The following is a 22,487-nucleotide window of genomic DNA, read 5'->3' as shown; positions in this document are numbered from 1 at the left end:
TGTGTTCAGCTGCTGAAGAGCTAGTCACTGTTTGTCTTTTGCCCTTTCAACCTTCATCATATACTAATTTTCTTTCCAATAATTTATTTAACAACTTGTCTCTTAATTTTCTCTCCAAATGATAGAAATGAAAATACATGATGACTAATGGTGCGCATAATAAATGCCCTTACTATTCTCATATTTAGAGCCATCTGTGAATCCCATTTCAACTGGCTTTGCAAAAACAATTTCCAGCATATTCTACTTGCAGTCAAATGAAGTGGCAATTTTCTTAAAATATGAAGCAGTTTGGTGCTAGGCAGAATATGTATTCACACTCATAAACATAAACATTTTTAATGTAGCATTTAAATACGGGCTATGTGACTCGAAAATGCTTCAGAAATACAAACAGAATAATTTCAAGAATAAAGAGATCTAACTAAAGAAGATTGAGAAAAGGTAATAAAAAGAGACACAGAAGCTGAGTATATGATATGAGATATTTGATCATGGATAAAATCTTGTCTTGTGAAACAATTTGAGAGGAAGAAAATAAACAACGTTGTTCTTATGTGGAGTAACTTTGAGAGTTACTTATTATTCTAACCTTGGTCCAGCAGCTCCAGACCTAGGCCACCACCAAGTCTTTCTTCCACAGTGATAACGCTGTATCTATGCTGAGCAAGAAGATGCTGGTGTGTCTGAAGCTCTGCTCTGCTGTAGGAAGGAGGCCTGTGGAGGATGGCCCTTCTGCTGTGACTGCCGAAGTGTCTCTCAATCGTTTCTTCAATCTAAGAAAAAAGGCATAAAAATCCAGGGTGAAACAAAGCAGTACATTTCCATTGAAGGCCACCAACACCACAGTCCAAGGCCATTCAGAAAGTTATCCTTCCATTTCCTCTAGGGATAAAATACAAAAACTCTGATAAGGATGGAGACAACTGCAGGCAGGCACTGAAGGTGAGCTGAATGGCTCTCACTGCTATGCACAGAGGAATGTTTTCAAACACAGAGCTCCTTGGGGAAAACGGCTGCCTCGAAAGACAGGGAAGCTGCAAAAGTGAATTAACAGTAACGGCTGTCATCAAAGGAGTCCCAATAACATTACCTTTTAATCACATCTAGGCAAATGTCAGAGGACTCGGACTCAGAGAGGACAGGACCTATGTCTAGGACACTGTTGATAAGACACAAAGCTGACAGGGCTGTCTATGGTGGTGAACACTGATGGCCAACCTAACAGGATCTAGATTCACACGGTGGACAAACCTCTGGGCATTTATGCAAGGGAATTGCTGAATCGAGTTAACTGGGACAAGAAGCCTCTTCCTGAGCCAGGAAGAGTCTTGCATGTGAGCCAACAAGAGATGTTGAGACTCAAGGATTCAAGCTTCTTCTCATAGTAGCTTATCACTCCCACAAATATGCATTCTTTTCTTCTCACTACTGTGCTTAGGTTATTCCATGATTAAAAGGTGTTCTTGAATACATAAGCAGAAAGTGGCAGAATTCAAACTCAGGTATAATCTCTTACTGGCAGAAACTGAGTACTTTTCTGAAACTCAAGAGTAAGCTTTGATAAAGTGAGCTTGGCTTAGTCTTGGAGATCATGACTGTAGACAGTGTTTAGGCAAGAGGCAGGAAAGGCCAAAGAAGAGGAGGCAAAGGAAAGATGCAGGAAAGAAGCGAAATCACTTGTTTGTTTTGTTGTTATTTTTTAAATTTTTCATTGATTCTTTGTGAGTTTCACATCATGTACCCCAGTCCTGTTTATCTCACTGTCCCCTCATATCTATCCTTTGCATTTGCAACCTCCCTACCAAAATAAAACATACACAAACACACACACACACACACACACACACACACACACATACACACACACACACCACCACCACCACTACCAACAACAACAACAATAACAACAACAACAACAACATCAAAATACCAAAGCATAGAAAACATCTAATCTTGGAAGTTATCGTGTGTCACACTGTGTCCCATAGTATATCCCTCTGTCCACACATCTTCACTTGCAAATGTTCATTGCAATGAGTCACTGGTCTGGTTCAGTATCTCTGGCTTCTGTGACACCAACATTGGATCCTCATAATGACTTCTCCTAGTGGTTATCCTGTCATTGCCTTGTGTCATGGAGATCCTGCAGCTTTGGATCAGCAGGACTGGCCATTTTCAAATATAGCAACTCGTCACATATGATATATGTTTTGGGGTGGACAGATTCAGAGATCTGGATCTGGGCCTAGTTGGTAGCTGAGTTGATTAGTGTGCTAGCTCTCCCTTATCTGCACATCAGGGCAAACTCTCCAGAACGGCTCTGGCTACACCCACCAATGTTGCCATCAGCAGGAGACAGGGGCAACTCTCTTGCTCTCATGACCATGGAGAGGGTTGAGGCTAGGGGGTTCGGAGGTTGGGTGGAGGTGGAGAGGTGCCTCATCCCCACCCATGCTTTCAGAGCCAGCTCCACTGTGCTGCCTAGCTAAGATGCAGGGCCCATTCTCTCAAGTGTTGCAGCTGGTGAGGGGAAGGGATCTGCACTCCCAAGCTCATGACTCTGTAGGCAGCTTTCCTGACTGCCTTAGGCGGCAAGGGGCGGGGCAGGTGGGGGAGGGACACTGTCTCTGCACCCCACCGCAGATGAGTGGTGGAATCAGCTCTGCTACATTCTTACCCTTGGGATGCCTCACCCACAACTGTGCCACCAGGGCCAGTTCCACTGTGCTGCCTGAGTGTGGCACAGGGTACACTCCCCTGAGTACCTGTTGAGAGATGACAGACTCACACATGGCTCTCAACAACGTCTTGGGCTGAGACCTCACCATGGCTGCAAGTGGCAGGGCTGACCCTCACAACAGACTACTCCTCTCCACCCAGGCATCTCCAGCTTCATAGTGCTTGGGCTATTCCAGTTTTCTTTCTCTCCCATCTGACCTCCACATACTTGCATGTTGTGGTGAGTCCTGCTGTGGACTGGTCACATGGCTGGCAGGCCCCTGGGTGACATCCTCCATCTGTGCTGTGTGGCATAGTGGCAAGTGGGTGTCTATGACCTGCCTATGACATACCCAGGTCTGTGGGTGGCGTGGCGATCTCTGTCTGTCTTCCTCCTCCCTCACTGCATTGCCTGGATTTGATTTAGTTCGACTTGAGTTTTATGAGTCCTAGGCATGAAACGTCTTTGGCCACCAAGCCAGGTATCAAGCTAGGATAAACAAAGGACTATTCTGACCTGACTGATGTAAGTCAGGTGACCCTGACCACCAACAAGGTGTCTCTTTGCACATTGCCCAGGAAACAGGGAATCGCTTCAAATGGCAGCTATCCATGAACTTGTCCATTTAGTAGTCTGAAGCATAAGAGGGCCATAGTTTTCAGTATTTAATTATTTTTCTTTTCTTACTATTTCCATTAACAGATTACATTGGTTTCATGTCACCTTTTAATTTTTTTTTTAAGTCCGTGATTCTATGTGTGGATGTGTGTGCTTCTGTGTGGGGTCTGAGCAGCTCCGGGTTTCTCGGAGCTGGAGATTCAGGGGGCTGAGAGCCACCTGACATGAGAATCAAACAGAACCAATCTCTGGTCTCCGGAGGAGCAGTAACTTGCCCTTAACCATGGAGGCATCTTCCAGCCCCTAAATCCACTCCTTTCACAAGCACCTAAGGCTATTAGAAACTGTCTTCCATTACTGCTATCCCTACTTCCCCATTTTGTTCTTTGTATGTCACCGTTACTTCTGCCTTCAAAGCCTTTATCATCTCATCGATCCAACAAATGCCAGCCAATCCCCAAACATTCAATCATCATCTGTCTTTGAAAGCTTTAATTGAGGTGCATATTTCTATTATCATCTTGGTTAGGGTTACTATTGTTGTGAGGAAACACCATGACCACAGCATCTTGGAGACCGAAGGGCTTATTTGCTTTATGATTTCATATCACTGTTCATCATCAATGGAAGTCAGAACAGGACCTAAGACAGGGAAGGAAACTGGAAGCAAAAAAAAAGATGCAGAGGCTGTGGAGGGATGCCATACGGGGGCTTGCTTCCTATGTCTTGCATGGCCTACCTTCTTATAGAATCCTGGACCAACAGCTCAGGGATGGCACCACCCACATCAATCACTAATTTAAAAAATGCCCTACAAGCTTGCCTCCAGCCCACTCTTATTGAAGGCATTTTTCAGTTGAGGACTCCTCCTCTCGGTGACTAAAGCTTGTGTCAAGTCGACATAAAACTGTCCATCCCTATGAGTATTTATGAAAGGATTTTACATCTCTCCTCCAGATTGGTTCCTTCTGAGTGAGGCTCACCTTGTTGGTTTGTCTCCAATGTCTATCCCAACACACTGTACATGCCATATACTTAACAAGGGAGGATGTTTAAATTAATGAGCTGTAGTGCAGAATCAAAATCTCTTAACACTATCATGGAAAGAAGAGATAGACTTAGCTGGGCATGATGACACATACCTGATTGCAGCACTCCGGAAGTTGAGGGAAAGACTATCAAGGTCAGTTCAATATGAGCCAGAGTACACAAAGAGGCTTCCAAGAAGGGAAAGATGAAAATGAAGACAAGAGGAAGGGGGAGGAGGAGGATGGGGAGAAGGAAGAGGGAGAGGAGGAAGGGGGAGGAGGAAGGGAAAGAGGGGGAGGGGGAAGAAGAGGAGGGGAAGGAGGAGGAAGAGATACTGTCGACTCAGCTGCAAACTATTGCTGTTTACAACTGTATAGAGCAAAGCCTAGTGAAAGTCCAGAATACAAGTGTGTCACCTAGACTTTCTAGCACTATTCGTATGAACTTTGACAGTTTAATCTCTCTTCTGGGAGTGCTACAAGGGTGAAAGAGTTAAGACTTGTAAAGTACTGAGAGCCTTGCTTTCCACCTAGCAAGTACTGTGCCCATGTTTTTTAAAATAGTCATGTATCAGAAAGAGTAAGAAGCCAAGGAATTGTTCTGAATTTCAGCTATGCATGACACATACAAGTCTGAAGAGTGCAGCCAAAAACAACAGAACAAAATCACCTTCTGTACATGACACCTTGGGAAAAACACACTTAAGCAGTGCCTCCGCCTTGCTAAAGGATATTGTATTTTATGGATGAAAAATCTTTTTGTCCTAGTTTACTTCCTGTTGCTGTAATAAAACACTGACCAAAACCATCGTGGGGAGGAGGGGATGATTTAGAATCAGCCCTTCATTTAGGGTTGCCACTCAGAAACTCAAGGCAGGAACCCAGAGACAGGAACTACAACAGAGACCATAAAGGGGCACTGCTTACTAGATTGCTCCCCATGGCTTGATCACCTTGCTTTTTATACAACCCAGAACCACCTGACTGGGCTTGACACTACTCACACAAGGCTGAGCTCTTCATATCAATCAGGAATCAAGAAAATAACCCCCCTCCACCACCACTTGTGGACAAGCCAATCTGAAGGAGGCATCCTCTCACTCAAATTTCTTCTTCCTGAATAACTCTAGTTTGTGGCAAGTTGACAACTAACTAGCGCACTGTTTAAACTCCAAGAATTTACCTGCAAAGTGGGACATGACTCCTGGGAAAAAATGTGTTTGAGTAATAAAAGTATAAGGGGTGTCTGGAACTGTGCATAGCCTCTGTCCTCTGATCCACATGGGGTTATAGGGAATGTGTGGACCTCACCAGGCCAAAGTAAACAAACAAGCCTCTGGGTAAAAGGGGAAGACAGATGCCTCCAAATATATCAGTGCCACTCAAGTGAAATACAAGAATCCAGAATTTCTCTTCCCTAACCACAGGATGCTCCTCTGTTCCAGCTGCCTCAAGTACAGCAGGGATCGGACAGGAGCAGAGAGTGTCTCAAGCTCTTCCATCATCTCATTTTGAAAGCTACCACTCCTTTCTTCACTCAACCAGCATCGATTTAAGTAAGAGCACCGTAACTTTTACCAGCGTGTCTTATACTGGGCACATGTTAAATAATGTAGCAGTGCTGGCCATGTTTTATTATAACCTCCATAACTTGTCCTAAAATTCTAACTCACATCTGAGACTATAGTGAATAAAGGAAATAAGGTTGTCACTAAAACGATGTTGCTTTATTCTAAAGTATGAATGTGTCCTTGTAATATTTATAACACACCGAATCAGCATAGTGGCCCAATACCAAAGGGCAGGGACAGTTTTAGCTAGTCCAATAACAGGTGCACATGCTGCGTAAGTGAAATAGAAACTGTGCAAATAATTATGTCAACGGCACCGGCAAATGCAGGATTATCAAATGTGAGAACTGGCGCTTTGGGAAATCGTTTGTGCTTGCACTGTCAGTTTCAAAGGCATACCTTTAGTGGAACCAAGCAGTTAGCCACTGTTTGCCACTCCAGGGTACCTTCAGGCTCACAGCCCTGCCGACCAGAGTGTAGCAAGGCACAAGTTTTCATACCATAAACCCCTGAATTACTTGCTGCTTTCTTCTTGAGGGATTTGTAAAGTTCTTCCCCAGAAATCAAGTTGCTAGACTATGTGAGAGACATTTTATGGATGGGAACATTATTTTTACTGGAAAGACTTCAAAATCTAAAATCTTTATATCACCTTAGATAAAGCAAAGATGGGTTATTGTAATAAAGTACTGGGACTGTTTGATGGAGCAGTGTAGAGCAAAAGGAGGGCTAGAGCTAACATCAAAACATGGGCTTGACTTCTGGCTCTGCTGCTCGATTTACATACTGGGTCAGGTGTTTTAGTCTGTCTACATCCAAGCATTTTCATAAGTATCGCTGAAAGAACAAGTCCAACCTCATGAGCTTGTCTTGAAAGCAAATGATGTCTTGATGTGAAAAAAACCAATAACACAATGTTCTACCACTAAATGATGCTAAAACATACATAAAGCTGAATTATAATATTGTAGTATAGTTGTCGTTTTTATAATAGGAATTCTCTAAATTGATAAGGTTTGGTCTCTGTCATGAAAAACAATTGTAATAAACTATATCCTTATGCTCATGATGTTTTCCTATGAGGGTCATCATCTTTCGTTCTTCAAGTAGAAGTCTATTTTTATTAAATTATTATGTGCCCATTTTTCTTTTTTTTTAACTGAAAATAATTTTCATAGAATGTATTCTGATTATGGATTCGTGTTCCCCACCCTCTCCGAAATCCTTTCTACCTCCCTGCCCACCCAACTCCATGCCCTTTCTCTCTTTCTCTCTTTAGAAAACAAATGAACACAAATCTAAACAGATCAGAAAAAAAATGAAGAAACACAGACACATAAAACATATACAAATACAAAATCAGAAACTATAATAGAGTTTTTAAAAAAGAAAATGCTCTTCGGGTAGTGGTGGCACATGCATTTAATCCCAGCACTTGGGAGGCAGAGGCAGGCAGATTTCTGAGTTTGAGGCCACCTTGGTCTACAGAGTGAGTTCCAGGACAGCCAGGGATACACAGAGAAACCCTGTCTCAAAAAACAAAACAGGGAGCTAGAGAGATGGCTCAGTGGGTAAGAATATCGACTGCTCTTCCAAAGGTCCTGAGTTCAAATCTCAGCAACTACATCGTGGCTCACAACCATCCGTAATGAGATCTGATGCCCTCTTCTGGTGTGTCTGAAGACAGCTATCGTGTACTTAATTATAATAATAAATACATCTTTAAAAAAGAAAAAGAAAGAAAGAAAATGCCCCCAAAAAACAATATGAGACAAAAAGTCTACCAAAATACCATTGAGCTCATCTTGTGTTGGTCTTCGACTACCGGGCATAGGGCCTGTTCTGAAGTGTGCTTTATATACCCAGGACTCCATTAGAGAAAACCATTTTGTCCTTTGCAAACAGATGTCAATTGCAGATAGCTTCTGGGATGGAAACCCACATCTATTTCTCCCTGTCAGTACTGGGACCCCTCCTGGCTTGAACCTGTGCAGGCCCTGTGCTTGCTGGTGCAGTTTTTTTTTTTGTGAATTCACAATTGCAGCAGTCTTGTTGGGCCTTGAAGAAACTGTGTTCTTGTAGTGATCCATCCCCCAAGTCCATACCTGGCTAGAACATCTCCATAGCTTCTCCATAGCTTTCTGAGCCCATGGGGAAGAACTGCAAGAAGATACACCATTTAGGACCAACTGTTCAAACATATCTCCCAAGTACATTATCTACTTGTAGGTTCCGTGTGAGTGTGCATCTGTTGCAAGAAGAAGCTTCTCTGATACTGGCTGAGCAAGAATGTTGTTAGGAATCATTTTAGTGCTGTGTTCCTTTAGCAGGATAGCATTTGATTTTCCTTAAGGCCCATGGTCTGTGTAGTTGTAGGTTCTTAGCCACCTATTTCAGGGAGTAGGCCTTAAATCCAATTAGAGAGTGTATGGTTACTTCCACAACTATTGTGCTGTATGTACATTTTTTATACTTATGAATATTTCCCTGCATGTTTGTGTGTGTGTGTGTGTGTGTGTACTACATCTATGCCTGGTGCCCCAGGGCACTTAAATCCCCTGGAATTGGAGTTGCATGTGTGTTGTTTTTTTTTTTAAATTAGATATTTTCTTTATTTACATTTTGAATAATATCCCCTTTCCTGGTTTCCCCTCTGAAAAAAACCCTGCTCCCTCCTCCCTCCCTCTGCTCACCAACCAACTCTCTCCCACTTCCTGGTCCTGGCATTCCCCTTAACTGGGGCATAGAACCTTCACAGGACCAAGGACCTCTCCTCCCACTGATGATCAACTAGGCTATCCTCTGCTATACGCATGCTGCTGGAGTCATGAGTCCCACCATGTGTACTCTTTGGTTGGTGGTTTAGTCCCTGGGAGCTCTGGGGGTACTAGTTAGTTCATATTGTTGTTCCTCCTAAGGGGCTGCAAACCCTTCAGCTCCTTGGGTCCTTTCTCTAGCTCCTTCAATGGAGACTCTTGGACGGCTGTGAGTCTCTACTTCTGTATTAGTCGGGTACTGTCAGAGCCTCTCAGGAGACAGCTATATCAGGCTCCTGTCAGCTAGCACTTGCTGGCATCCACAATAGTGTCTGGGTTTGGTGATAGAATATGGGAAGGATCCCCAGGTGGATTGTCCGTCCTTCCTTCAGTCTCTGCTCCATACTTCGTCTTTGCAAGTCCTTCCCTGGGTATTTTGTTCCCCCTTCTAAGAAGAATCAAAGTATCCACACTTAAGATACTGTGTCAGTGCTTGGGACCAAATCCAGGTCCTATGTAAGGCCAGCATGTGCTCTTAACTACTGCTGTCCAGCCACACATTGGTTTGGAAAGCTGTCATGCACTACTGAAATGTGAGGAGCGGAAAAACCTCCTCCAGGGTTTCTACCTTCACTGTTTCTTTCTTAGATGTAACCTCTTCCTCCCTCCCTCCCTCCCTCCCTCCCTCCCTCCTTCTTTCCTTCTCTTATTCCTTTCAGTGCTGTTTTTGAATTGCTATTGTATCTATTTTTTTGAAATGTTCACATACGCATACACTGTATTTTCTCCACATCCACCCTCTTCCGTGCTCGAACTTCTTCCAGAACACCCTCCACATCCTCCTCCCAACTTCATATCCTCTTCTTCCTTCTTTATAAACCTGAGAGTGAAATCAAATCTACCTACATGTCCACAGGTTTAGAGCTACCCAGTGGAGCACAGGCAGCCAACTAAAGGCCACACCCTTTGACTCTCCTCTACTCCTCATCAACTGCCAGTAGTTCACAGATGGGGTGGAGCCTCTTAAGCCATTCTCCCAGCCATCCCAGGCACAGTTTCTGGGGGTCCATGAGTGCAAGAGCCATGCTTATATCCAGAAGATCCTGCTCTCCAAGAGTGCTCCCTGACCCCAGCTATTACAACTCCTCCTTTTCTGCAACAAGACTAGCCATGAGGAAATGAGATCATTGTCCTGGTTGGGGCTGATCACTGCACAGTTCTTTGCTTTGTGCAGTTGAACTAGTAGTGAGGCTCTATGGTAAACACTGTGTATTGCAATCAGAAGTTTCTCAAGGAGCAGTGGTGGTGTATGCCTTTAATCCCAGAACCTGGCATGCAGAGACGAGTGGTTCTCTGTGAGTTAGAGGTCAGCCTGGTCCACAGAGTGAGAACTCCAGGACAGCCAGAGCTACACAGAGAAACCCTGTTTTAAACAATCAAACAAAAAAGGAAGTTTCTCTGATGAGGGCTAGGAGCTGCACTAACCTATGGATGTAAGGATAGGTATTTAGAAGTTTGATGGGATCATTTAGTGAAACAATGGTAGTAGGTTCTCCCCTAGACATCAGAGTCATCAGCTCTAATAAGTAAATATTGTTTGTTAATGTATTATGTCTACTACCTGCTTCCTTACATCCAAAAAGAAATATGTTTGTGTCTGTTAAATTCCTTTTTATTTTCTCAACCTTAGGACAGTATTAGGCATAAAGGCACAAATAACCACTATGATTTGAATGGATTCATGTAAACATCTTTTTCTTTAATATGTTTGAAATGGAAAGTAATCAAATTTATGTCAAGAAACATAGTCTAATAAGATTTTGCATTATAGCAATCATGGCAAAAATGAGTTTGTATTTGAAAAACACAATGAATTTACATTAAAATATAGAGTAAAGAAAACATTCTTAATGTATTATATTTCTCAGTTACCTTCAAAGTCTTCCCCAAAATTTGCACAAAGCCAAAAAAAGACCTACAGCTCTTTAAAATATTGTAGGGCCACAAAATAAAACTTGCCTTTTTTTCCACACATGACAAAAAGACTTTTTGGTGGATTTATTGAAGTAACCGTGTATTTATGAGAGCCTTTGATGCTCAAGTACAAATCATATCAAAGGCTTTGGATGAGTGTCATAGATGACTAAAAGTTAAATTGCCTTTTTGGTCCAGACTTTTGCCATTTAAAAAATATTACAGAGTTCTATCATAGTGAATTATGTTTTAATTTTCCCACTATAAGGATAAAATAGATTCTTTCCCACCTCCAGGGAAATGTACATTTATTTAAGAGAATTTAGGTAATAAAATGGAAGAGATTTTTCAGGACACATATCAAACATACTTTTACTTGAAACTCTAATCTCAAGACAGTAAGAATCCAGCAGGTTCCTGGACTTGCGGGGAGTGCCTGTAAGAGCACCTCTTGACCAGAATTAACTCAATGGCAGTACCACTTGATGCACAGGCTTGAAAACCCAAGTTTGATCTCTAGGACCCATGCATGTGGCCCCCATCACACACATAGTACTAATAATAAATAAATAAACTTTAAGGGTGTTAGTTCTTAAATGAAATGTCAGTGAATCTTCATCCACATCTTGTGGTAGATCCAAAGGAATTTCAAGATGGTCACAGGATGGCCACATTTTTCAGAGCACAAGATCTTTTGACTATACCCTTAAATTGTGGTATCTCAACTCTCGGTACTTTTGGATTGACAACTTTTTCAGGAAATTAGTCTATGTAAATACTAAGCAAATAGCAGAGTAACTAGAGAAACAAAGTTTCAACCTTGTAGACAGCTTTTCAACAGGGTAACAAAATATCTGAGGGAATCCAGTTCAAAGGAGAAAGGCATTACTTTGATTCAAGGATTCAGTATAAAGTTGTCTGGCTTCCTTGCGTTTAGGACAGTAAGGCAGAACACTGGGTGAGAGCTTGTATTGTAACAAAGTTGCTTACCTCCTGCATCCCAGGAACCCGCCGGAACTAAGAGAACTAACAGAACTAAGAGTCTACCATGGAGAACACACAGAAACAACCAGTTACAATTACACTAAAGTCAGGCACACCCTGGACAGGAGGTGCTGAGGAAGCAGAGTTCTCTGGAGCTGCTTTCTTTAATTCTCCCTCGCTCATTCTTGCCACTCATTTGCCATTCATTCATTTACCTCTTTTATATTTTTCAAGCGTGGCAGGCATGATGTTAGACCCTGGGAAGGCAGCAAGGAAAGGCCTAGTGAAGTTTCAGACCTTGCTGAGTATGTTCAGCAGGAAGCTTTTGATGGAGTTGGGCGCAACGTGACTTCCAGTGGAGACAGTGATTCTGGCCTGCCAAATAATGGCTCCACAAGAACTCCTTGTGGATGGCATGTCATGGTTGCTCATCTGTATTGTTGAATGTAACATATGAAAGGAAACAGAAAAGCAGAAAAGAGATGAGAAAAGAAACCAAAGGGCCCTTGAAGTTCAACACCATGGGCATTCTTTACTGTATGTGGCAAATACGGCCATGTAGGTAGTAAGAAATAGCTGTACATGATGGGGTTTTAGAGAAGAATAATGTGGACTTATGGGTCAGTAGAAAATACAGACCCAGGGCTACACAGAGAAACCCTGTCTCGAAAAACAAAACAAAACAAAACAAAAAACTGGTTAAGAAAATTGTTAGGAAAAAAATCTGTTCTTTCTTATTGTCACACTTATTTAATTCACATATGTCTTAGATGTATAGGCTGGACAAAAATTGGTAACTCATGAATTACATGGGTAAATGAATGGGTGATAAAAGTCAATCAGTTCATGCTGACTCCTTAGGCAGGTCTGAGTTGAATGAACTTTGATCCCTTCTACCAAAAGATGCAACATGAAAGGTGGAGACTAGGGAACTGGGCTTAATGCAGGTAGAGGAATGGTGTTTCCTGTTTTCCTGTTTTGGGAGAACATGAATGTCTGAATCGGATTCTAGAAAGTCAGACTTTGACTATCTAAAGCACAAGATCTAAGGCACAAGATCTGCTAAAACCCAGAAGCAGCCTCATGTCATACAGAAAATGGGTTTTACAGCTATGCCGGTTACCCAAGAGATTTAGCAGGAAGACTGAAGGCGAGACCCACCCTGAGGTGACTCCACCCACAGAGGAAGCCTGGGAAACTACTGTAAGGACAGCTATAGGCTCTACACTGTCGAGCAAGGTCTGCTGTAGTAGAGGCAGTGCGGAGCAGCAAGAGGATGGTCAAATCCCATTCAAGAAATGGCTTTAGTAACATTCGGTAAACAGCCAAGTATGTTCCAACCTACTGATTAGAATAGAGGACAGAGCTAAGGGGAAAGGCAGGGAATAGTAGACACAGCTGGACCGGGCCATCTGCACAAATATTTGTTGATACATGATACGATACAAGAGTTGTATGTGTCCTTGAGAAACATCTGAAATACTAACATCTAGAGTGCAAGATATGAGGCTTGCTTATCACGAAAAACTCCACATCTATAAAACATGAAGTATGTTATTTGCAGGTAATGTCTAAAGATTTCCCAGGTCGCTCTACCCAAACTTTTGAAGCAACATGATGTCTTCCTGGGAGGGGCTATACTGTACAGTTGCTGTATATGAAGAAAGGAAGAGAGCACAGAATGGAAATGAAAGGAAAAATGATCGAACAGAGCAGCTTCTCAGCCTGCACACTCCAGCAAGGTCACAGCCATGCTGTATAAAGTGTCATATCTGTGTCTATTTGTTCCTCCTGCAGGATAAGGCCTGCTTACCGCATGGACCTTGGAAATGAGGAGAAATTAAAGGAAACCAAGAATACAACCATATTAGTTTCTCCTAGAGTCCTTCTCTGGGGTCTAGCCATGACTGGTGGCCTGCCCTGGTCCTATCATCCCATCTCTGTTCCTACTCTCTTTCAAACAGCACCAAAAAAAAAAAATCAAAACCAACCAAACAAACAAAAAAACCCTATCCCCTCTCCCATCTCTGCTTCTCCTAATCCCTGACCCCCTCTGTTTTGAAAGTAATAGAAAGCCTATTCTTCAGCCTTCTTTGGAAGCTATTCGTCAGGCCCATCCAAGACTCCTTGCCTTGAGATGCCACCCACCATGCACAGCTGTGGGCCATCAGTTTTCTGCTTACTATAACTCTGCAAACATAACAAAGCCCCAGTTGAGAAGATGAAAACACAGCAAGAGCTGGGACGTGGTGCTCAGCTAGCTCCCTTCAAGACGGCTTTAAGAAAGAACTGCCTTGAAAGGAGATCTGGGGGGAATGCGTTTGCCTTACTAGTAGCTGCTCTGTACTGTGGAGCCAGCGAAAGCCATTCCTTTACTGAGCATCCCTCTTTAGCCTCTTCACTTCCTTCTGTCTTCTTCCTCTATACCCTCCTCTCTTCTCTGTGCGACTTCTCCAAACGCCAATAAAGCTTAACAGGAGGAGGAAGTTTTCTTCGCAGCCCAAGCCCTGGCCACACCCAGTCTTTGGCAGAATAAAAGCTCTCCAGCTGCCTTGCAGGATCCTTCTTGCCCTCTGAGCCTCCTTAGTGTCAGCACTCCTTACAGGACATCGGCCATAAGAAAGAAAATGCGGAACTGACAATTCACCCTTATGAAATAACAAGGCTCGGACAAGGAAAGACCTTGTTCTTTTGAAACTTGTCAAAATAATAGCAAGTCTCTGTCCCTGGTGCCTAAACAAGGAGTGAATTCAGCAACTCAGCCTTAAAATAGTAAGTCCCTACAAAGTGAGCGGAAGAGAGGGAAGGAGCTCTGTTGCTGTTGCCACAGTGTCAGTACCTAAGTAAGCTCCTCACTGCGGCCAGGCGTCTTCACAGATGCCCGATGATGCTCTGATTCTCAGTTTGAGGCTCTTCCAGCAACACTCCAAGGCCTGCTGAGTACCAAGCCTCCTTCTCGTTTCCATTTACCATCCATTAGTCCTTTATCTTCTGTCCAGTCTCCCCTTGAGGCACTCTGCTCTCCTCACCCACCCTCAGCAATATCACCTCCCATCTTTCCATTCCTGCCACAGAAAGGATCAAAAGACCATTCACATGGAAGCTTCCAAAACATATGGTCTTTCTCAGATGTAGAGCTTTTGTTTTTTTTTTTTTTCTTTCAGCCCCAATCGCTCCTGCTCACTCCAGCTCCACTCACTCAGGCCAAATTTATTTTATATATGTGGGTACACTGTCACTGTCTTCAGATACAGCAGAAGAGGGCATTAGATGCCATTAGATGGTTGTGAGCCACCCACCATGTGGTTGCTGGGAATTGAACTCAGGACCTCTGGAAGAGCAGTCAGTACTCTTAACCACTGAGCCATCTCTCCAGCCCAGATGTAGAGCTTTTAAAAGTAAATGTCTTATGAAGAGTTTATAAATAACAGGCCCTCTTGAGAGAGTCAAAAATCTCAATTAAAAACTCTAGAAGTGTTGAGACTATGAGCTCATAGATTTCTGTCAGATTACAAGCACAATAAGAAAGGGGTTGTTTACATACTAGGGATGCTAAAGCATTGAAAAGTAATCACAGAGTCACATCTTTGTTCTCTGGTTTAAAAAACTGGTTAAGAGCCAGGTGGTGGTGGCACATGCCTTTAATCCCAGCACTTGGGAGGCAGAGGCAGGCAGATTTCTGAGTTCGAGGCCAGCCTGGTCTACAGAGTGAGTTCCAGGACAGCCAGGGCTACACAGAGAAACCCTGTCTCGAAAAACCAAAAAAAAAAAAAAAAAACTGGTTAAGAAAATTGTTAGGAAAAAATCTGATCTGTTCTTTCTTATTGTCACACTTATTTAATCCACATATGTCTTAGATGTATAGGCTGGACAAAAATTGCTAACTCATGAATTACATGGGTAAATGAGCTTTAATTTTAGTTTTATAACAATGTTCTGTAGGTACATTCACATATCAGAATGTCAAAAAGCCAGTTACTGAACATTCCATTCCCTGCTATGTTCTATTGCTTAGAAAAGATAGCCATTATTGAATACTCTATGGACCTTCCCATTATGTCTACTAATTCATTTCCCAAATGCCCCAGTCTCAGAGTCCATTTCAGTCTTCTTTCTCTTCTTCCCATGTTATCAGCGACAAAGCTTACTGTCCATATTCCCACTTCCAGACGTGTTTATGTCCCCAACTGTCTGCCTATGCTTGCTATCTTTTCAGCATGTCACCTCTGCAGTGGATCACCATGAGAAAGCATGTGGCAGCTGGCCTGGAATCTGATTCTAACATCAGAGCTCTCGTGTTCCCCTCTGGGCAGAGTCCAGCCTGAGGAAGCACCTGCCGGATGTGAGGTTAGAATTCAAGCTCTGAACTTTATGATTGAGACGTTTTCTGTCCATTCACTACCAGGTCCTTATACTTAAACCACCAGAGATAGGAGGATGGGTTCCTTAGCCTACATTTATTTTCTATGATCCAAAAAATGCATATTCCATCTCTGGATGTTTCTGTCTTCCTCCTTCCTCATAGCATTCATAACTGGTTTATCTGGATTCTTTCCCAAAATCCATGGCTCCAGGAACTGCACAGATGGGCAACGATGCAGATTTCTGAGTTTGAGGCCAGCCTGGTCTAAAGAGTGAGTTCCAGAACAGCCAGAGCTACACAGAGACATTCTGTGCAGGTGTCCCTGTGCCCCCAGGGCAGCTGAGGTCAGCTCCAGTTCTTGTTGAATACCAGGCATGGCTGTAAGATGGAATCACATGCCTGCAAACTCAGAGAAGTCCTTATCTCACCCATGCAGGAGCCAAAGTGGTGAGAAGGATGGGGGAAGTGGGCTTGGTATTCAGGAATCACGCCCATATGGAAGGAGTTCCTGGCTTTCCCTTCAGTACACAGATGTAGTTTACCACTTGTTCTGTTCTCTTGCTTCTTCTGAGTGCCCACTCAGCTGTTCAATCTCTAGGGGCTCCTTATCTTCCCCTGAATTGTGCATTTCTGGGATGTAACCTTGACTGCTCTTTGCAGATGACCCTTAGCAATGCTTTTTCCTCTCCTTAATAGCTTTGCCCATTGCTGCTTATATTACAAAATGCCACTGATGAGGAAGGCTTTAAGTATCCAAATGACAAGCTTGTTCTATAAGGTGTTAGATGCTGGCTTCTTGCTCCCAGAATCTAAACTTGGCAATGAATGTCAGTATCTAAAGATGCCAGTACATAAATATACATCAATTCAGACCAATCTCAACACTCTGAGTTCTTTTCTCGATGGGTCGGGTAATGTTGAAAGCTTTGTATGAAGTATGAAGCTCTATTGAAGCTTTAGCTGTTGTCTATTGCTGGCAAGAGTAACAAGTTCCCTTCCTAGAGGTTAGTTCTTAAAGTCTCCAGCAGAAACCAGCCCTTTAAACAGGACAGATTGTTTTTCATCTTCTCAACCAAGCAGGAAGCAAGTATCTTTTAACTGGAGGAGGAAATGGGAGGGGAGATGAAATACTGGGGAAGATATCAGAATTCAAGGATCCAATAGCAAATTCAGGGGACAGTTGGCCACTCTAGGACATTCTATACTAGACATACAACACAAACTGGTCATTCCTCCCACTCGTCCATTTATCTGCCACTCTGTGTGTCAGGACTGAGGTAAACATGATCTCTGCCCTGACCTTTTTAGCAACTTAATCAGAGTTTTTGCTGTAATGCTGAACTTCACAGACTTTGTTCACATTGTAGCAAATGCTTGGCTCCATTGTTTGGGATTTTGCTAAGACATGTATTTAAGATGTCTGCACACCGTTATGTGATGAGGCATGCCCCCTTTATTATCACAGATTTTTAAAACAGGCTTCCTTTTAAGATCTCATGATTTCCTATTAAGCTAGGTGAAAAGGAGCTGGAGAGATGGCTCAGCAGGTAAGAACACCTGCTCTTCCAGAGAACCTGGGTTCGATTCCCTGCACCCATATGGCAGCTCATCATTGTCTGCAACTAAGGAGGATCAGATATCTTCATAGATATACAGGCAGGCAAAACACAAGTATACATAAAATAAGTAAAATAAAAATGTAGAAATTGAAAATACAAATTAAAATGAAGACAGGTGAGGATCTTGAGGTTTCAATATCTAAGAATATATTTCCACTAATACATTTTATACCTCTCCACCAGTTTTTTAAAAAGAATAAATTATCTTAATTTTTTTTGTTTGTAAGAAAAAAAAACAAGCTTACCTCCTCCTGCTCCCCACCTCCATTTACTCCTTCGTTAACAAAACTAACTCTACCCAAATCTGCTTCAAATAGCTCTGAAATCCTTGCACCAAGTGATTTATCTTATTCTGTGGGAATTTTCAGAAGTGTTGTTAATGATTCCTCTGGGGTGGGGTGGGGAGAAAGAGGGGGACAGAGGAAGAGGGAGAGGGAGAGGGAGAGGGAGAGGGAGAGGGAGAGGGAGAGGGAAAGGGAGAAGGAGAGGGAGAGAGGACTGATAAAGCCAGGGATGAAGATGAGCAGAACCTAGGAACTCCCGTCTGCCCTGGGTGAGTCGTAGGAACGCCTTAGGGCCTCATGGCTCCTCGGGAAAAGCTGCTTTCTTGCTGAGGCTTTGCTGAGGTCAAAGAGTTCCTGTACTGCCAAGGAAAAGTTAATTTCCTGTTCTATTTCTCCAGGACCATTGTGCACTTTGGCTAAATTATTGCTCATTCTTCCACTAGGGGAGAAGCAGGCTTGCCGCTGAAGCTCTTGAAATGCCATTAAACTTCCTACTGCTTGTTAAAGAAGCAGAGAACCATCCAGAGGAAATTCAATTGCAACAACACAATTTTGGAACTTCTACTAGCATTTTAAAGCCTAACTTTGTAATCTGACATCTGTAGAGCACACTATATGGTAGCTTTTTTAATGAAAGGAGTATTTCCAGTAATCACATTTATGGTTCATATTCTGCATTTTTTTCCCTAAGAGGGGCCCAAGGAAATAAGGATATATATGCTCATGACATTTTCCTTTGGGAGATAATATAATTTTCCTGTCTTTTAGAATCTCAAAGTATTTCCAAGCTTTCTCACCTAATTCCTAATTTGATCCCAGAACAACACAAAGATAGTTGTTGCCAATTCTAGGCCACATTAGGAAATTCAAACTGAGTTTCTCTCTCTCTCTCTCTCTCTCTCTCTCTCTCTCTCTCTCTCTCTCTCTCTCTCTCTCTCTGTGTGTGTGTGTGTGTGTGTGTGTGAGAGAGAGAGAGAGTGGGGGGGAGTCCCTCAACTCTAGCACTGAGCTAGGAGTCCTGATGTCAATCCTGGACAATGTCCCTTCTGTTTGGAGAGAGTTTAAAGGTCACAGCAAGGGTCTTAGACACAGGTTGTTAAGGTGTTTTCCGGACTATCCACCACAATCTGAATAACACACCCACCTTTCTGTGTTTGCAAAACAGAAACACCATTGCCCAGAAGCAGTGCTGCTATTGAAGGAAATGGCTTTCTTTATATAGATCATTCACTGCTGTGAGGATTTTTCTGTCACCTGACTCAGCCATCCTAAACTGACCAAATGACCTCAGTTTTCCTTCAGACATACCCATAATAGCAGTTTCCAACTTCAGTTTGCCAACAACACCTCTGGTTAGGTGGGTTCTAAGAGGTTATGTAGAAATTAATTAAGATACCAAAGTTTGTGAATAATGGACATGCATGCCAACCCTCGTGCTTTTATCAGGAAAGACAGGCTGTACTTCCCCCATCAAACACACGTTCTTGAGCAGGATAGGAAATATTTCTCACAACCAGGAAAGCATTAAACTGTATATAGTCATCATGAGGGTCAGTGGCAAAGGCCTGTGGCCAGAAGACAGGTGGCTTTAAACATCTGCTCTATAAATCAGAAGGAAGGAAGGAAGGGAGGAAGGAAGGAAGGAAGGAAGGAAGGAAGGAAGGAAGGAAGGAAGGAAAGAAGGAAGGAAAGAAGGCTGAGAATAAAAATACAGACTGTATATGAGAATCATAATAAATGTACTCTAGTCCATACTGAGTGCTTTGCGTAGGTTCCCATTCTAAGCTAGATTTGTCTTCAATTTTTCCCTTAATTTATTTACTTACTCACTTTCCATTCTGATCACAGCCCCCCTCTCTCGTCTCCTCCTGGTCCCCCATCATGGCCCCCTCCACCCTCAAACCTAGATTCTTAAGCACATAGCACTGCATCTGCTGACTCTGGCCCATGTTTGATGTGTTCAAGCATGTGAGTTGATTCATGTCTTACATGTTGTCCTTGGTGTTTTTTTTTCTGTTACTGTGATAAACCCTCTGACCAAAACAACTTGGAGATCAAGTAGTTTAATTGGCTTTCAGGTCACAATCATCAAGGAAAACCAAGACAAGAGTCTGGAGGCGGGAACTGAAGCAGAGACCAGAGAGGAACTTTCCTTACAAATTTGCTTCCCATAGCTTGCCCAGCTTGCCTTCTTATACTACTCATGACCACCCGCCTGGGAATGACATCACATACAGTGAATGGACTGAGCTCCCCCATATCAATCATTACTGAAGAAAAAGCCTGCACAGATGTGCTCACAGGCCTATGTGATGGAAGCAACTCCTCACCTGTCTGACAGTCCCTCTTCCCAAATGTGTCTACTTTGTATCATATTTGACAAAAACTAACTGGCACCCATCTAAAGCTTCGATAGTTTCAGTTCTCATGGGAAGATCTGGGTCTTAATAAGGTTAAGTAAAGTTTTCTATGGCTCTATACACAACAAATGAAACAATCTATTCTAAAACAGATTTGTGATCTGTTTATTCATTATATTGACAGGATTGGCATTGGAGGTGTTGCTGGAGACTAATGGGTCCATCCCCATTGATAACACACACAGTTAAGAACTTATCCCTTCCCACGTTGTTGAGATAGGCTGTACACTAAGCAAACTGGTGGGGAGTGGTGGTAGAAAGGTGATTATATTTCAGAGCATATGAGCAGGCACATTTTGTTCTGCATCACCAAATTCTTTTGTCTGACTCACAATCATTGTAGTGCATCTCTGCTTTAGGATCATAAACACCACTAGCTTTCTTGAACTTAATTCAAAGGAGTGCTTTTTGTTAATATCTTTCTACATATGTAACGGAGTCACAAAATAATTTCTCATTATGTAATCTATTCCATCTTTGAACCTCATACTAAATTAACATGATGTTTTGCATTTTGAACATGTATCTGAAAGTATAAAGTGGTCAAGGCATAACTTACCTTGCCTATTTCCAACTTAGGCACAGTGTAGCACAGAGAACACCAATCTAATAGAGAAATGAGGTTTTCTTTCTTTCTTTCTTTCTTTTTTTCTTTTTTTTACTAATGTACCCTGCCTAGGGAAAAAAGAGTATTCAATGGAAACCAATAGAAATTTGTCTGAAGTTTATTTTTTCTTTTTCTTCTTTTTTTAGAATTAGCAATGCGTTTACAATTTGTATATTTTGTGATAATTTTTTTTTTTTTTTTTTTTTTTTTTTTTTTGGTTTTTCAAGACAGGGTTTCTCTGTGTAGCCCTGGCTGTCCTGGAACTCACGCTGTAGACCAGGCTGTCCTTAAACTCAGAAATCTGCCTGCCTTTGCCTCCCAAGTGGTGGGATTAAAAGCATGCATCACCACTGCCCAGCCTTATTATATAATTTTTAAGTGATGCCAAATCAACTAGCTCAGAGCAACCCACAGGCATTGAATGCCCACCAGGCAGCCCACCTTCCTCAGGGCAGCCACACACCCCTTGGTTTGTTGATAGCTCCCAAGGGTCTATTACATACGCACAGCCTCCTATCCTCAAAGACCATTCTGTCAAATCCAGTTAAACTAGGAAGACTACAGCAAAGTCTAATTTTCAGTTGAATAAGTCTGCTGAAGGTACAGATTCACTAATAGAGAGGTGGTAAAGGGGATAAGAAAGAAAGATGGGAAGAGTAAGGCAGGGAAGCAGAAAGAAAAGCTTACTAACCCAAGACTCTGGTTTGCGCTAGACACACCACTATCCTAGTAATAGTGCACTTGGAAGCCTGCCTCCTTTATTTGTACTTCTGTGTACATACAGTATCTGTCTCTAGACAGTAAACCTGGCAACCTCAAAAACTCCTTAGGCTACACACACCCTTCTCTGAGCAATAGTATGTGTTTTCCTGCCCTTAACAACTGTCAAGTTTAGAGAATTTCTATCCAAATATACTCCTTGTGTATCCTGTATGAACAGTGGAAAGGCCATCCCAGCCTGAAGTGGTTCTGAGTGCCTAGCAAGACAAGCTGTATCTTTTAAGTGAACTTTTCAAGTACATCCCCTATTCATCATAAGTCTATGTGTAAACTATGTGTGCCTATGCTTAAAATCAAATACATTACAGGAAGGGATATGTGCAGCAGGAAAAGTGAATATATGACTTAATCAAAATAGGAAACCTTTATGATCCCTAGTAACCTGCTCCTCCTTTCTTTAAACCCCACAAAAATAGACCTCAGACTCTGTGTGACCTGAGATCCAAAAGCAGAGATTCTCAACCTGTGGTCTGCGACCCCCTTTGGATGGTGAATGATTCTTTCACAGGGATCGCCTAAGATTCTTTGCATATCAGATATTTTTATTACAACTCATAACAGTAGCGAGGTTATACTTATGAAGTAGCAACAAAAATAATTGTATGGTTATAGGTCCTCACAACATAAGGAGCTGTATTAAAGGGTGGCAGCATTAGGTAGGTTGAGAACCACTGCCTGAGAGTACCTTGCACATGTGGCTAGCTTTCAGCCTTGACAGTCTATCTCTTTCTAATCTGAACTATCATTTGTTTCCCAATAAA

At 42.5% G+C, this 22,487-nt stretch overlaps 1 protein-coding gene across 2 annotated transcripts in view; it reads right to left on the bottom strand.

The window, feature by feature from the left end:
- Window positions 1–22,487, bottom strand: part of Cped1 (cadherin like and PC-esterase domain containing 1) — a 267,796-nt gene that overhangs the window by 234,139 nt on the left and 11,170 nt on the right. For both annotated transcript variants that reach the window (XM_031381259.1, XM_031381258.1), the window contains exon 2: window positions 593–776. In XM_031381259.1, the coding sequence (XP_031237119.1) occupies window positions 593–776 (184 nt within the window). The remainder of the gene's footprint in view (window positions 1–592; window positions 777–22,487) is intronic.

The sequence above is a fragment of the Mastomys coucha genome, unplaced genomic scaffold (genome assembly GCF_008632895.1).
Source record: "Mastomys coucha isolate ucsf_1 unplaced genomic scaffold, UCSF_Mcou_1 pScaffold20, whole genome shotgun sequence".
NCBI classification, from domain to species: domain Eukaryota; kingdom Metazoa; phylum Chordata; class Mammalia; order Rodentia; family Muridae; genus Mastomys; species Mastomys coucha.
The sequence above is the reverse complement of the archived record's forward strand: the minus strand, read 5'-3'. Positions and strand labels throughout refer to the sequence as shown.